Source organism: Hyla sarda, chromosome 1 (genome assembly GCF_029499605.1).
Source record: "Hyla sarda isolate aHylSar1 chromosome 1, aHylSar1.hap1, whole genome shotgun sequence".
In the NCBI taxonomy this organism is placed as follows: domain Eukaryota; kingdom Metazoa; phylum Chordata; class Amphibia; order Anura; family Hylidae; genus Hyla; species Hyla sarda.
In genome coordinates this window covers 409,044,362-409,062,057 of record NC_079189.1, presented here as the reverse complement: position 1 = coordinate 409,062,057, position 17,696 = coordinate 409,044,362, and the positions used below count along the sequence as shown (strand labels likewise).

The 17,696-nt window shown below is 41.5% G+C and overlaps 1 protein-coding gene across 5 annotated transcripts in view; it reads right to left on the bottom strand.

The window, feature by feature from the left end:
• Positions 1–17,696, bottom strand: part of GAL3ST1 (galactose-3-O-sulfotransferase 1) — a 174,101-nt gene that overhangs the window by 74,944 nt on the left and 81,461 nt on the right. For 4 of the 5 annotated variants that reach the window (XM_056528652.1, XM_056528653.1, XM_056528656.1 and 1 more), the window contains one exon: positions 438–571. The exons of the other annotated variant lie outside the window; for it this stretch is intronic. In XM_056528652.1, the coding sequence (XP_056384627.1) occupies positions 438–571 (134 nt within the window). The remainder of the gene's footprint in view (positions 1–437; positions 572–17,696) is intronic. 5 annotated transcript variants of the gene reach the window in all.

Genomic DNA, 17,696 nt, shown 5'->3' with positions numbered 1-17,696 from the left:
ACTTCAAAATTACCAATTTTGTCTAGAAACACTGTCATGTATAAATAATCACAGAAATTGTGATAAACTCCAAGAACTGATTAGGCAAGAATGGGCTACCATCAGTCAGGATTTGGCCCGGTACACCATAGAAACATCTGACTAAAAGATCTAAAATCATTGAAAAAAGCTTTGAAAAAAACAAAATTTGTGTTAGTCTCTTTTGGCCATGGTTGTATGATATATACCTGTAAAAGTAGCCCACATTACAAGTAGTAAACTACAGCATATACATTTTAACCCTGAAATTGTCACATGAATAATGGTAATAATTCTTAATTTATATAGCGCACACAGATTCTGCAGTGCTGTACGCTGTTCATCATAAGTACTTAAACTTATAACTAAAATGAATTAAGTGTGTAAAAAATAAGTTGAAAATAAATCAGACTACTCACATTGTGTTGCTAAAGCTAAGTGGAGGAGCTGCATATGAATACAACAAGATTAAAAAAGTAGTGAGAAGAATTCCCAACACCAAACCTTTCCAAACTGATCGACAGAGCTTGCCCTGGGTCTGTATACACATCATCTGCAAAAAAGATGGATATATCTGTTATAGATTACTGTTTTGCAGCTTCTGCAATTACTCTATAAATAACACATGCAGTGTAGAAATTGTAGCTAAATTTCACATGTCACATGCTCCTCCATAGAACGCCATGATGCGGACAGGAGGACGGGAGAACGGGGCAGAGGAGCGGTAGCAGGTATCGGATTTGGTAACGGGGACATTGAGCGAGTCCCCGATACCAGGGAAATGGCTAGTATCGGCCCCGATACCAATACTAGTACTAGATACTAGTATCGGGACATCCCTATTCATAAACATCAATACGGGGAGCCTATTTGCATATTTTGTGGTTTTGTGTACCATTTTAAAGGTTTTGTCCATTATTTTAAAGGGTATTCCAGGAATTGTTTTTATTTGACTATGCTACAGGGGCTGTAAAGTTAGTGTAGTTCATAATATAGTGTCTGTACCTGTGTGTGACGGTTTTCTCACAATTCTTCTGTGATTTTCATCCCAATATTTATTTTTAACAGCATAAAAAATGACTGTTGTCTTAGGTTGCAATGCGGCCGAGGCCTGACTTACTAGTCAGCTGATGACAGGGAGCCTGTCTGCTTCAATGGGTGGAGGGATCGCTTGGTGGGAGAGAGATTAATCTGCAACTAATGCAACAGCTGTAGGCACCCTGATTGAAAACCACAGGTCTTTTGAATGGATGCAGCTCATTTATGTTTCAATGGGTGGGGTGGCTGATGTGTGGGAGGGAGGAAAATGGAATTTTGGGATTTGTAGGCAATGAAGAAAAGTCAAACAGGAGATACCAGTTCACAAAAAGCTAGCCACAGTGTTATGGTAATCTCACAACATAGCCATTAAGCCCCAAGACAAGCGCAGATCCTTCCTAAGCATGTCCATTACTGCCTGCCAGGTACGTACTAAAATCACCTTATTATGGATAACTCTTTAAGAGATAATGATCTTCAAATAAAATAATCAAATTATAATATAAATGGGGGGGGGGGGGGGGGATTAGGGCTAGTTCAGGGGTTTCCCTGTGCCAAAGATGGCTGCCTCATAAATGCAGGGCAGCACTTCTCTAAGAGGGGGAGGTGGGGCAGTCTCAATAAATATAACTTACTTACTAACCGCATAGGATTTCTAATAAGTTCAGCATTTTCCTTAGCTCAACATCATCCAATGAGGAGAGTCTTTGTCAGCATCAGCCAATCTTAGCTGAAGCTGACGGAGGATATTTCTGCTTCCTCACTGGATGATGGTGAGCTGGCAACAATGCTCAGCTTGTTATTAATCCTTCCTATTTGTGTGGGTGAGGCACCTCTGTCTTGCAGTATGGCTGCCTCACTCCAAGAGAAGTACTACCAGGGCTCAAGTCCTGCAGGACACCGTTCCCATTAGCAGGACCAGCCCTTGAGTGGAAATCTTGGGTGAGTTCCCAAACTTTATTTTCCAAGACTTGACCGCTGAGTAATACACATCACTAGCATCACCCACCCCACACACACACACACTTCACAGACAATAAAAACAATGTTCCAAATTTTTCTGCTACCTGAAAGGAACTTATAGAATAGCAATCTGAAAAAAGCATCATTCCTCATTTACTTCAGTGTAGTCATTTAGTATTTGTTAGCGCCTCCCATAGATCACTGTTTTAGTGAATGCTTCTTCTCTCCATGGCAGCAGCAATCACGTGTGGCAAGCCCAAGCGCTCCCGTGGGCTTACCGCAAAACTTTTGGGCCCGGCTATGGACGAATTCTCTTTAGCTGGGCGGGCTTCTGCAGGGTTTTCCCCTCAAAACCGCATCAAGAGCAAGAGACCTTCCTCATCCTCCTCCACATCTTCAGCAACACCACCTAGAAAAAAGGTGCTTCACAGAAGGGGCTCCTTCCCCACAGACTCCTCAGAGTCAGACCCTGAAGGAAGTGCTAACTACAAAAAAGTTCACTCTTGTTTGAGGGAAAGAAGTAAGGTACATAACACAAAGTTCAACAGGCTGAATTAAAGGGGTACCCCACTCCCCAGCGTTCAGATATTTAGTTCTGAATGCTGGGTGCGGGCTTGGGGGTCGCCATGCCCTTTCGGCCATCACGCCCTCTCCCATAGACTTTAATTGAGGGGCGGGGCGTGATGTCATGAAGGGTGGGGCGTGATGTCCTGAGGGGGCAAGGAGACGCCGAAGCCTGCAACCAGCATTCGGAACTAAATGTTCCGAACGCTAGGGAGTGGAGTATCCCTTTAAGATGCAGTCTCCTGATCATCAGCATGTTTAAGCACAGATGAATATCAGGAGGCTAGTAAACGCAGTCACAGCTGGTCCCCTTTTACTAATGCTAACTAAGGCAGAACAAAAAGAAAATCCAAATTATGACATGAAAGTTTTGCTAGCCTCACTAAAAGCAGCCAATAAAGCAGTTATAATTACAGACAGCCCTTTAATTACATTACTAACACAAGAAGAGCCCTCTGGCTTCCTGTGGCTGAATGTCGGATGTAGCTCCTAAATGCCATGAATTCCCTAACTAGGAAACTTCAGCTCCATTTGGTTTAGTATTTACACAGGAAGTCAAGGGTAGATATTAAGCCTACAAGTGGTATTGCAGCTCAGTTATATTGAACTGTATTGTGTGGTATTACAACTTGTAACCAAGTTGTAATACTGTCAACAACCTGAGGACAGCGGTGGTGCTATTATTGGAATAAATTAGTTCTGTTCTTCTATTCCTGGACAAACTCTTCAAGAGCATGAGCAAGCCTTATTAGGAAAATAGTATCCATGCAACTGGAGTTTAAAACCGCTCCCACACTTTACAGAACAATGTAAATGTGGCTGGGAAATCTCAACAAAATAGTAACTCTTCCTTTAGATATCACAGATGAATTGTTCCACTGTTCCACATAACACTACTAAATGATACCCTTCCTTGTCCGTTCACAATATTCTAAAGGAATTCCGCATGGACATTCGGACCCTAAGGCCATATTGACACAGCGTAAAATGTGCAGAATGTCTGCACGGAAAACACACACAGACATTCCGCACATTTGAATAATCCGGCAGGTGCTAGGACCATTCGGAAATGCGCTGCCTCATAGACAGAAATCAGGGGTGTGGAAATGTAAAAAAAAATACCCGATCTACTTGTTCTTTTTCGTACTCTCATTTTTTCCTCCTCGCCCTATAATGGTCATAACTCATTTAGTTTTTCCATCTACAGACCTATTAGGGGGCTTATTTTTGTGGGACCGATTGTACTTTGTAATGACACCTTTTATTTTTCCATAACATATGCTCCGAAATAAAAAGAAATAAAAAACTATTGAAATTCAAAAAAGATAAAGGGGTATTCGAGGCAAAAACTTTTTTTTATATATCAACTGGTTCTGGAAAGTTAAACAGATTTGTAAATTACTTTGATTCAAAAATCTTAATCCTTCCAATAGTTATTAGCTTCTGAAGTTGAGTTGTTGTTTTCTGGCTAACTGCTCTCTGATGACTCACGTCCCGGGAGCTGTGCAGTTCCTATGGGGATATTTTCCCATCATGCACAGCTCCCGGGAAGTGACATTATCAATGAGCAGTTAGACAGAAAACTTCAGAAGCTAATAACTATTGAAAGGATTAAGATTTTTTAATAGAAGTAATTTACAAATCTGTTTAACTTTCCGGAGCCAGTTGATATATAAAATAAAGTTTTTGCCTGGAATACCCCTTAATTTAGCAAATTTGGTGGTTTTCTTTCTTACACCATTTACGTTTTGGTAAAAGTGACATTATTTTCAAATTTTAGGTCGACCTGATTACAGCAATGCCAAATTTGTATAGTTTCTGTCATGTTTTACTAATAAAAAAAATTCTAAACTTTTTTGATTTTTTTTTTTAACCACTTAGGGACTCAGGGTGTACAGGTACTTAAGGAACCAGGGCATACCTGTATGACCGTGGGAATTTTGGTCCCCACCACTTTGGGCGGGGACTGGGATGACTGCTGTTATCTATCAGCAGGCACCCCGTGCAAACCCCTGGGGAGGTCCTGAGACCCCCCAATCACCGCAAATCGCCGGTCAATTCAGACAGGTGATTTGCAGCCATTTCAGGTCAATCAGGGCTCTGGTGACCCGGAAAAAAAGGGTGAATGGGACTGTCCGAGACAGCCCCATTCACCCTTACCCAGCAGGAGTGAGGTGGCATGGGTGCCACCTCACGATCACATGATTGATCGGTCGGAACGACCAACCAATCACTGTTCTGCTGGGCTGTGATCGGGGCAACGATCGGGGACGGCAGGGGTCTCCTACCTCTCCCTGGACCGGTGGGGGTCCCTTCAGAAGTGACGGCGGCGGTCCCGGCAGCAGGAGCGGTGGCAGCAGCTGCGGCGGTCCCGGCGGCAGGATACAGCAGGAGGTGAGGCCTTTTCACCTCCTGCTGTTGCTGAGCAACAACTCTCAGCATTCACAGCCAAAGGGCATGCTGGGAGTTGTAGTTTTGCAACAGCTGTAGTTCCAACTACAACTCCCAGCATACCCTTTGGTAGTCTGTGCATGCTGGGGGTTGTAGTTATGCAACAGCTGGAGGCACAATTTTTCTATGAAAAAGTGTGCATCCAGCTGTTGCATAACTACAACTTCCAGCATGCACAGACTACCAAAGGGCATGCTGGGAGTTGTAGCAGTGTGTCTCCAGCTGTTGCAAAACTACAACTATCAGCATGCCCTTCGACTGTCAATGCATGCTGAGTGTTGCAGTTTTGCAACAGCTGGAGACACATTGGTTGTGAAACAGAGTTTGTGTCCTAACTTAGTGTTTCACAACCAGTGTGCCTCCAGCTGTATCCAAAAAATACAACTTCCAGCATGCACTGAGAGACTGTACATCCTGGGAGTTCTAGTTTTGCAACAGCTGGAGGCACACTGGTTGCGAAACACTGAGTTAAGTAACAAACTCTCAGAGTTGCGCAACCAATGTGCCTCCAGCTATTGCATAACTACAACTCCCAGCATGTATGGTCTGTCAGTGCATGCTGGAAGTTGTAGTTTTGCAACAGCTGGAGGTTTTCCCCCCATGTGAAGCAAGTTTTTGCTGCAAGTTTGAGATGCAGCAAATTTTTCGCTGCAGCTCAAACTCCCAGCGAGAAACTCACTGTAAACCCCCGCCTGTGTGAATGTACCCTAAAAACACTACACTACACAAAATAAAAAGTAAAACACTACATATACATACATACACCCCTACACAGTCTCCCCCTCCCCCAATAAAAAATAAATAAAATAAATTTCTTGTACGGCACTGTTTCCAAAACAGAGCCTACAGATGTTGAAAAACAACAACTCCCAGTATTGCTGGACAGCCACTGACTGTCAAGGCAAGCTGGGAGTTTTGCAACAGCTGAAGACACCCTGTTTGGGAAACACTGCTGTAGGGTAATTTGGTGGTAGATGCAAATCCCCAAAATAGGCCTCAAATGATTATGGCGCTCTCTCGCTTTGGAGCCCTGTCGTATTTCAAGGAAATAGTTTAGGGCCACATATGGGTATTTCCGTACTCAGGAGAAATTGGGTTCGAAATTTTGTGGGGCCTTTTCTCCTTTTACCTGTTATGAAAAGGTAAAGTTGGGGTCTATACAAGCATGTTAGTATAAAAAAAATTAACATTTTTACACTAACATGCTGGTGCTGCCCCATACTTTTAATTTTCAGAAGCGGTAAAAGGAAAAAAGACACCCAAAATTTGTAACGCAATTTCTCCTGAGTATGAATATACCCCATATGTGGGTGTAAAGTGATCTGCGGGCGCACAACATGGCTCAGAAGTGAGGGCGCACTATGTACATTTGAGGCCTAAATTGGTGATTTGCACAGGGATGGCTGATTTTACAGTGGTTCTGACATAAGCGCAAAACAATAAATACCCACATGTGACCACATTTGGGAAACTACACCCCTCACAGAATGTAACAAGGGGTATAGTGAGCCTTAACAGGTGTTTGACGAATTTAAGTTAAAGTTGGATGTGAATATGAAAAAAAAAATGTTTCACTAAAATGCTGGTGTTACCCTAAATTTTTCATTTTCACAAGGGAGAATAGGAAAAAAAGCCCCCCAAAATTTGTAACCCCATTTCTTCTGAGTAAGAAGATACCCCATATGTGGATGCAAAGTGCTCTTCGGGTGCACTACAATGCTCAGAAGAGAAGCCATTGGGATTTTGGAGAGAGAATGTGTTCGAAATTGAAGGCCATGTGTGTTTAACCCCTTAAGGACGAAGCCCATTTGGGCCTTAAGGACGCAGACAATTTTATTTTTACGTTTTTGTTTTTTTCTCCTTGCCTTCAAAAAATCATAACTCTTTTATATTTTCATCCACAGACTAGTATGAGGGCTTGTTTTTTGCGCGACCAGTTGTCCATTGTAATGCCATCACTCACTTTACCATAAAATGTATGGCGCACCCCAAAAAAATACTATTTGTGTGGGGAAATGAAAAAGAAAACCGCAATTTTGCAAATTTTGGAAGGTTTTGTTTTCACGCCGTACAATTTACAGTAAAAATGACATGTGTTCTTTATTCTTTGGGTCAATACAATTAAATTGATACCCATGAAAATATACTTTTCTTTTACTGTTGTGCTTAAAAAAAATCGCAAACTGTTTAACCAAATTAGTACGTTTAAAATCCCCCTATTTTGAAGACCTATAACTCTTTAATTTTTCCGTATAAGCAGCGGTATGAGGGCTCATTTTTTGCGCCGTGATCTGTACTTTTTATTGATACTATAGTTGCTTATATATAACAGTGGAACAGGGGAACAGTGAGCATTTACACTCCACAGGTGTCTGACAGATTTTTGGAACAGTGGTCCGTGAAAATTAAAAATTAAATGTTTCCTTTGCACAGCCCACTGTTCCAAAGATCTGTCAAACACCAGTGGGGTGTAAATGCTCACTGCACCCCTTATTAAATTATGTGAGGGGTGTAGTTTCCAAACTGGGGTCACATGTGGGGGGGTCCACTGTTCTGGCACCACGGGGGGCTTTGTAAACGCACATGGCCCCCAACTTCTATTCCAATCAAATTCTCTCTCCAAAAGCTCAATGGCGCTCCTTCTCTTCTGAGCATTGTAGTTCGCCCGCAGAGCACTTTACAACCACATTTGGGGTATTTCCATACTCAGAAGAAATGGGGTTACAAATTTTGGGAGGCTTTTTCTCCTTTTACACCTTGCGAAAATGAAAAATTTGGGGTAACACCAGCATTTTAGTGAAACAAATCAGATTTTTCATTTTCACGTCCAACTTTATCGGAAATTTGTCAAACACCTGTGGGGTGTTAAGGCTCACTGTACCCCTTGTTACATTCCTTGCGGGGTGTAATTTCCAAAATAGTATGCCATGTGTTTTTTTTTTGTTGTTCTGGCACCATAGGGGCTTCTTAAATGCGACATGCCCCCAAAAACTACTTCATCAAAATTTGCCAAAAAGCCAAATGTGACTTCTTCTCTTCTGAGCATTGTAGTGCGCCTGCAGTGCACTTGATGTCAACATATGGGGTATTTCCATACTCAGAAGAGATGGGGTTACAAATTTTGGGGGCCATTTTCTCCTATTACCCCTTGTAAAAATGTAAAATTTGGGGGAAAAACAGCATTTTAGTGAAAAAATAATAATTTACATATCCAACTTTAACGGAAAGTCGTCAAACACCTGTGGGGTGTTGAGGCTCACTGTGTCCCTTGTTTACGTTCCTTGAGGGGTGGAGTTTCCAAAATATTATGCCATGTGGGTCTTTTATTTTTTTTTTTTTTGCTGTTCTGGCACCATAGGGGCCTCCTAAACGCGACATGTCCCCCAAAAACCATTTCAGCAAAATTAGCTTTCCAAAATCCAAATGAGACTCCTTCTCTTCTGAGCATTGTAGTACGCCAGCAGAGCACTTGATGTCCAAACATGGGGTATTTATAAACTCAGAAGAGATGGGGTTACAAATTTGGGGGGGGGGGGGCATTTTCTCCTATTACCCCTTGTAAAAAGTAAAATTTGGGGGAAAACTAGCATTTTTGTGAAAAATGAATATAATTTACGCATCCAACTTTAACGAAAAGTCGTTAAACACCTGTGGGGTGTTAAGGCTCACTGTACCGCTTGTTACATTCCTGGAGGGGTGTAGTTTCCAAAATAGTATGCCATGTGGGTCTTTTTTTTTTTTTTTTGCTGTTCTGGCAACATAGGGGCTTCTTAAATGTGACATGCCCCCAAAAACCATTTCAGAAAAACTCACTCTCCAAAATCCCACTGTCGCTCCTTCCCTTCTGAGCCCTCTAGTGCACCCAAAGAGCACTTGACATACACATATGAGATATTTCCTTACTCGAGAGAAATTGGGTTACACATTTTAGGAAGATTTATCTCCTTTTACCCCTTGTAAAAATTCAAAAACTGGGTCTACAAGAACATGCGAATGTAAAAAATGAAGATTTTGAATTTTCTCCTTCAATTTGCTACTATTCCTGTGAAACACCTAAAGGGTTAGCAAACTTTTTTGAATGTCATTTTGAATACTTTGAGGGATGCAGTTTTTACAATGGGGTCATTTATGGGGTATTTCTAATTTAAAGGCCCTTCAAATCCACTTCAAAACTGAACTGGTCCCTGAAAAATTTTGATTTAGAAAATTTCGTGAAAAATTGGAAAATTGCTGCTGAACTTTGAAGCCCTCTGATGTCTTCCAAAAGTAAAAACATGTCAACTTTATGATGCAAACATAAAGTAGACATATTGTATATGTGAATTACTATATAATTTATATGGAATATCCATTTTCCTTATAAGCAGAGAGCTTCAAAGTTTAAAAATGGCAAAATTATGCAAGTATCGACGAAATTTTACCACTAACATAAAGTAGAATATGTCACGAATCAGAATGAAAAGTAAAAGCATCCCAGAGTTATTAATGCTTAAAGAGACAGTGGTCAGATGTGCAAAAAATGGCCGGGTCCTTAAGGTGAAAATGGGCTGGGTCCTTAAGGGGTTAATGTGTCTCTTTTAAACTTTTATTAAACTTTTTTAAACACTTCATTAGTCCCCTTAGGGGACTTTTAGGAGGAATCATTAGATTCCCCATACAGATCAATGCAGTTCTATGGAAATCGATTGATCTGTGGTCTCTGTGCTCTATTGATAAAGCCTGGTTCAGCCAGACTCTATCAATGACAGTGCCATGGTCCCTAAGGAAGCAGAGGTAAGCCCTCCGGCTACCTCTACAGAGGATCGCCCCCCCCCCCCCTCCAGTGGATCATCCACCCCACTAGAATACCAGGGAGCATTTACTTGTCCTTTTGGACGCCATCAGCTTTGACAGCAGTGATCTAATGGGTTAATAGCCGGCCGTGGTGATCGTTGGGCCGGCTATTAGCAGCGGCCCAAACCTACTGACATTAGTTGGGGCCTGCCTGGTATGGAGCGGGCTGCCTGAGTGCTGCTAGTTTGTCTGTTCGGCCCTGCTTGCCAGGAGCAGGGCTAAATGGCATAGAAATTCACCTGCAGCGGCGCCCAGAACTGCATGCCCTGGGCGTCGGGCGATAAGATTTCCACATCCCTGCAGCAATGCATTTCTGAGCAAAATCTGCAAAAAGAATAGACAGGTCTTTTCTTTTTACAGAAACCGGATACGGGATTCCCACGGCAGATGTTTACACCACGTGAACAGTGCAGCAGAATGTCCATGCAGAATATTTCTGTGGAATTCTGCACCGACAATTCCGTCATAGGAACATAACCTCAGGAAGATAGACAAGTTCGCATCTGACACAACAGCCAAGAAGTTTGTAGCAAGAGTCTGGTCTCAGAAAGCCTGGAGGAAAGATTCTCTATCCTTTCTGTGGAAGGACCTGCAAAATCAGCGCTTTCCCCCTCTTACACTAATGGCCCAAATGGCATAGAATATGAAGAACATACTTCTCAAATAGTCCTAGTGTATACTGACTGGTAATCCAGACCATGGTTTCCTAAACTTCACAAGATGATAATAAAAAAGAAGATAGGGGTGCGTTCACACAGCCGTCTGTCCACTTCCCCCCCCCCCCCTTTAGGTTCTGTTGTTGCTGCTAGTAAACGTATTACAAAGGGTTGTAAAATAATCCCATTGATGTCAATGGGATTTTTTTTTTTACAATCCTTTCACATCCGTTTACACCCGTCTGCGCTCATTTCAGTTTTTTTATGGGAGAAAAGACGGATACAGTAAATTTAACATTGAAGTCTATGGAAAACGGATGAGCCGTTTTTTCAATCTGTTTTTTGATCCGTTTTTACTCTCCGTTTTTTTGTTTGTTTATTGACTGAACAATAATATCCGTTTGCATCCGTTATTGTCCATTTTTTTTAAAGTCCTTTTTTATTTTTGAAGGGAGAAGAATGGGACAGGTCTAGATGGCCGTGTGAACACAGCCTAACAGAGTGTTTCCAGGGCTCAAGGGATCAATTACTACAATTCCCACAGTTAATGAGTATTGCAGCCTTGATAAGCTTCATTTTCAGCCCTAGAAGTCCTGACATCCTGACATTTTCAGCCCTAGAAGTCCTGACACCTTACAAATGTTAGTTTTAGCATTAAACATCATAATTCTGAATCTCACACATAAAAGCATATACCTAACACTACTTAAAGGTGCGGTAGCTTTTAGACCCATACTTCCTAAATACACTTCCACATACAAGCCTCTTTTGAAATATTTGGGAGATTTTTCAGATTTAGACTTATCCATAAGAAGGTGAATCAAATTAACCTTGTTTACTGGCTTTAGGATTTGGTGTGAGTTCCATGGAACTTATATGAATTCATATTTACGAACCATGGCTCTCTCCTACACCTAGAGGATTTTACGTAATCCTCAAAGGGAATACAAAATTAGAAACATTGACAATAACCCTGTGCAGTTCAATCTGGTAAAAATATCACGTGGATCAATCTTTATGTTTAGTTAAAGGTTTAATTACTGAAATTTGAAATGACTGCTCCGCTAAGGAAAAATATCACCAAACTATTACTTATAGGGTTCCAGTTAATAAATAATAAAATGTAATACAAACAGAGGTTGAATCCTATTTGCCACAAAAAATGGAAGCATAGATACAGAAATTTTTATAAAGCACAACCCTTAACCCCTTAAGTACATCAGGTTATTTTATTTTTGCACTTTTGTTGTTCTTCCACCTACAGACCCATATGGGAGCTTTTTTTTTGCACCACCGGTATTACTTTGTAATGACATCACTCATTTTACCACCAAATCTACGGTAAAACAAAAAAACATATATACATTTTGGGGGCTTCCTTTTCTACGCAGTGCACTTTTTAGTAACAATTTAAATGATACCCAACTTACATAAGTTTTATTTTACTACCTTTAAGAAATTATAGCTTTTTGTAGGAAAATGAGTATGTTAAAAAAAAATTCTATTCTGACACCTTTATTTTTCCCATATACGGGGCTGTATGAGAACTAATTTTTTTGTGCCGTTATCTGTTGTTTGTATAGGTACCATTTATGTTTTCATGGGATTTTTTTGATCGCTTTATAGGAAGGTAAGGCCCCCCGCCATTCTCTCAGGTGATTGGGACCCCGCATTTGCATTGAGGTTTTTCCCTTTTTCAAAATTGATTGCGCTGCCAAAAGAGTTAAAGCTGGACATCAGCCTGATCAGCAATGTCTGGCATTAGCTGTGGGTAGCAGAAATTCTAAAACTTAACTTTTATTCATGCACATTAAAAAAGGGGAATGCCACGGCAGGTGGCAAGTGACATGTCACTCTAAAATCAGGAATAAACGCCAACACGTTTCGAGCTGTTGCTCTTAGTCATGTTTTTCCCTTGATTTTTTCTTCATTGTCTACAGGGAGTGGCGGCTCCCTGCATCCGTGCTCCAGGACTCATATTTCGGAGGTGTGCTATCTATGAAGAGTGGGTGAGCTGATCTACTTTTGCTTTTCACTATTTATTAGCTGCAGAGCCGGCGTTAAGGGGGGGCAAACCGGGCAATTGCCCAGGGCCTCCATCACCCAGGGGGCCCCCTGCAGGCGGCTACAGTGTTTTGCAGCTCCGGGAATGTGTGAAGTGAGCCTCGCTACTGCTTAAAGGCTCTCAACAGAGGCCTTCCATGTAGTGCTGGCAGGGAGAGGCTGGGCTCCTTTAACACGGGGCCCCCCCCTCACCTGCTCCTCCTCACGCCTCCTGCTGCTGCTGGTAGATCGCAAGTGTATGTCCTGTCTGCCGATACATGAGGGAGCCTGTAGGATCCAGGAAGCACTGAACCCGCCAGCAAAACCTAGATGCTGGAGTATTCTCTGTCCCAGCAGGCTCTCACTAAAAGTAAGTATATTTAGATCTAGTGCAGTGTTTCCCAACCAGGGTGCCTCCAGCTGTTGTTTAACTACTACTCCCAGCATGCCCAGACAGCCCAGAGGCTGTCCGGGCATGCTGGGAGTAGTAGTTTTGCAACAGCTGGAGGCTCCCTGGTAGGGAAACACTGATCTATAGTGTGTGAACATGTGTAACTATCCTTACATGCATTTATAGTATGTGTGTGTGTGTGTGTGTGTACAGCATGAATATATACAGTATATGTGTGTATGTATATATATATATATATATATATATATATATATATATATAAAGTGTGTGTGTAGAGCATGAATATATGTGTGTGTCTGTGTATAGATATATATATATATATATGTGTGTGTATATATAATGTGTGTGTATATATATATATATATATAGATGTATATATAATGTGTGTGTGTGTATATATATGTGTGTGTATATATAATGTGTGTGTGTGTACAGCATGAATATATATGTGTGTGTATATGTATATATATATATAAATATGTGTGTGTGTATATATATATATATATATATATATATATATAATGTGTGTGTGTAGAGCATGAATATATGTGTGTGTGTGTATATATATAATGTGTGTGTGTGTACAGCAAGAATATATATGTGTGTGTGTGTATATATATATATATATATATATATATATATATAAATATATGTGTGTGTGTGTATATATATATATATATATATATGTGTAAATATAATGTGTGTGTGTACAGCATGAATATATATATATGTGTTTGTGTGTGTATATATAATGTGTGTGTACAGCATGTGTATATATATATATATATATATATATATATATGTATGTGTGTGTGTCTGTATGTGTGTAGTTGTGATAAGTTTTTTTTTCCCCTCTGTATGTGATATGTAGTGGTAAATCTGTTACTAGGCCAATATGACGCCCTTGTCACGGCTCACACTGTCACAAGCGCTGTCAACGCTGCACAATGTGATCTCCCAGGGTCCCTCGAGCTGTTGCAAGGCTCATATATATATATATATATATATATATATATATATATATATATAATTATAGATTAGGCTTGTGTTAGAAATATACCCTGCAAGGAAGGGGGATAAGAGAATGCTATACCAGAACACTGCAAAAACACATACCGTGACTGAATAACACTGCAATAACACACATCTATACACATACATAGGTATGTGTATAGATGTGTGTTATTGCAGTGTTATTCAGTCACGGTATGTGTTTTTGCAGTGTTCTGGTATAGCATTTTTATTCAGTGATGGTATGGCGGTATTCTGTTCTGGTATAGCATTTTTATTCAGTCACGGTATGGCGGTATTCTGTTCTGGTATAGCATTTTTATTCAGTCACGGTATGGCGGTATTCTGTTCTGGTATGGCATTTTTATTCAGTCACGGTGTGGGGGTATTGTTCTGTTCTGGTATATTGTTATTCAGTCACGGTATGGCAGTATTGTTCTGTTCTGGTATGGCGGTAATGTTCTGTCCTGGTATGGTGTTGTTATTCAGTATTGTTCTGTTCTGGTATGGCGTTGTTATTCAGTCACGGTATGGTGGTATTGTTCTGTTCTGCTTTGGTGTTGTTATTTCGTCATGGTATGGTGGTATTGTTCTGTTCTGCTTTGGTGTTGTTATTTAGTCACGGTATGGTGGTATTGTTCTGTTCTGCTTTGGCGTTATTTAGTCACGGTATGGTGTTGTTGTTCTTTTCTGGTATGATGTTGTTATTCAGTCACGGTATATCGGTATTGTTCTGTTCTGGTATAGAGTTGCTATTCAATCAAGGTATGGGGGTATTGTTTACAAATGTTAGAACACATGTTTGCAGATGCTGGGGGTCGGCAAAATAAGGTTTTGCCTAGTGCGGCAAAAATTCTTGCACCAGCCCTGCCGCCCCACCCCCCTTTTGGGGCCCCACTTTTAATTTTGCCCAGGGCCACACTAAGCCTAAAACCGGCCCTGATTAGCTGTGGGTCCCAGCTGCACATAGCAGTGGGACCCACTGGGTATAAAGCATGTTCAGCTCCTGAGCGTGATTCATTGTAAGAGCAGGACTAGGGTGTAAAGGGGTTTAAGGGGGTACTCCGCACCCCTAGACATCTTATCCCCTATCCAAAGGATAGGGGATAAGATGTCAGATTGCCGGGGTCCCGCTGCTGGGGACCCCCGGGATCTCTGCAGCAGCACCCACCTGTACGGCTTCCACCCCACACCGGCAACGCTGGAGGCTTCGGATCCTGACCACAATGGCGGACGAGCGTGACGTCACGACTCCGCCCTGTGTGACGTCACGGCCCGCCCCCTCAATGCAAGTCTATGGGAGGTCCGTCACACGGGGCGGAGTCGTGACGTCACGCTTGTCCGCCATTGTGGTCGGGATCCCAAGCCTCCAGCATTGCCGGTGTGAGGTGGAAGCCGTACAGGTGGGAGCTGCTGCAGAGATCCCGGGGGTCCCTCGCAGCAGGACCCCGGCGATCTGACATCTTATCCCCTATCCTTTGGATAGGGGATAAGATGTCTTGGGGTGCAGGGTACCCCTTTAAGAGGAGCTGCTACCTCAAAAGCGGCAGCAAGAAGTATCCCTATTAGGCTAGGTTTTTACCTTTTTTTTTTGGGAAAAACGTCAACGCCAACCATTTTTTAGGTGAAAAAACGCTGTGAACAGATGTTAGCTAGTCAAAAGTCGATAAGGATTTATGAATGCCATACCCACTTGGCGTTTTTTCACTCCACTTTGGCATTTTTCTGTGCTTTTGGGCTCAGTGGCAGCTTTTAGAGCCCCCAAAAAGTGTAAATAAAATAAAATTATACACATATTTGGTATCGCCGCGTGCATAAAAGTCTGAACTATTAAAATATATTGTTAATTATCCCATACGGTGAACGGCGTAAACGTAAAACATTTTTTTTTAAAGTCCAAAATTGCTGCTTTTTGTCACATTTTATTCCCCAAAAAATGTATAAAACATTTTTAAAAAGTAAAACCTGAGCAAAAGTGGTACTGATAAAAACTAGAGACCATAGCGCAAAAAATGAGCCCTCATACCGCCCCATATACGGGAAAATGAGAAAGTTATAGGAGGTTAAAATAGGGCAATTTAAAACATACTAATTTTATTAAAATGGTTTTAGATTTTTTTTAAGTGGTACAATTAAAGAAAGTAAAGAAAGTATATAACATGGGTATCATTTTAATCGTACTGACCCACAGAATACAGAAAACATGTCATTTTTACCGGAAAGTGTGAATTCACTAATTTGCGGTTTTCTTTTCAATTTTCCCACATAAATAATATTTGTTTAGTTGCGCCATACATTTTATGGTAAAATAAGTGATGTAATTAAAAAGTACAATTGGTGACGCAAAAAACAAGCCCTCATCTGGGTCTGTGGATGGAAATATAAAAGTTATGATTTTTAGACTTTTTTTTTTAACTTTTTTTCTGCAATGTTATAGCTTCCATAGGGGGCTTTAACACTGCACACACTGATCTTTTACATTGATCAATGGTTTCTCATAGGAAACCATTGATCAATGATTCTGCCGCTTGACTGTTCATGCCTGGATCTCAGGCACTGAGCAGTCATTCGGCGATCGGACAGCGGTGAGGAAGGTAGGGACCCTCCTGCTATCCTACAGCTGTTCGGGATGCCGCGATTTTGCCACGGCAATCCCGAACAGCCCCACTGAGCTAACATGCATTAATTTACTTTCACTTTAGACGCGGCGTTCAACTTTGAACGCCACGTCTTAAGGGTTAATAGCGAGCGGCACTGCGATCAGTGCCAACTGCTATTAGCCACTGGTCCCGGCCGTTGTTAGAGGCTGGGCCCGACCCGCTATGACGCTGTGGCCCCGCGTTATAGAACGGGAGTGGGAGAAGGGCGTACATGTATGCCCTCCATACCCAACAGGTTAAAGGGGGATTGTAACGAGTGCACCAGACCAGTCTGTGTAGGTTTCTCCTTGATCTGGAAAGAGTTACAATCCCTGGCCAATAGCAGCACAGGAGGGGTTATTTGACTACTTCTTCTGTGTGTGCACATGCACTTTTTATTGCCATGGCTTTTTGTCCGGTGTTAACTTTTAGCTATATTCTGATATTCCGGTTATTATAACCCTGGTCGGGTTTTGTCTGTCCCATTTGTGTCTTGTTTAGTATCCTCTGTGGGTGTGTGTTCACACCTGTTTCTGTGAGTCTTGAATCTTGACCCCTGTTCAGACCTGTTTGCGCTTAGTGCGTTTTTGTGTCCCTCCAGGTTTCGTAGCTTATCCGTTTCCTCCTAGTATTAGATCGGTTTCCTAGGCAAGCTTAATTCCTAACATAGCAGTCAGTTTGCTTTGTATCTAGTTTTAATTTGTTCTGCGTATCCTGTTCTTGGTCCTTGTTTAGACCAGTTGGTCTTGGAGCATTTATGTTTGTTTGTTAGTGTCTGTCTTTAGTCAAACCTTGTTCTTCTTCTGCATCCCTGGATATATCTTGCCGTATATAATTCCTAGTTTATCCTGTCTTGTTCATCTAATATTTGTCATTTATCTTGTTTTTGGTTCTTCGGCTGTTGTCTGTATGCTATATTCCTTAGTTAGAGAAGAGAATGGCGCTCAGTTGTGTGCCACCATTAGGGCGGTTGTGCAAGTAGACAGGGAAAGGGCTCACTCTTTCCTGCCCTATGTGAAATTTCATGATATGATACAATATAATGACAGGACACAGAAACAATAAAAA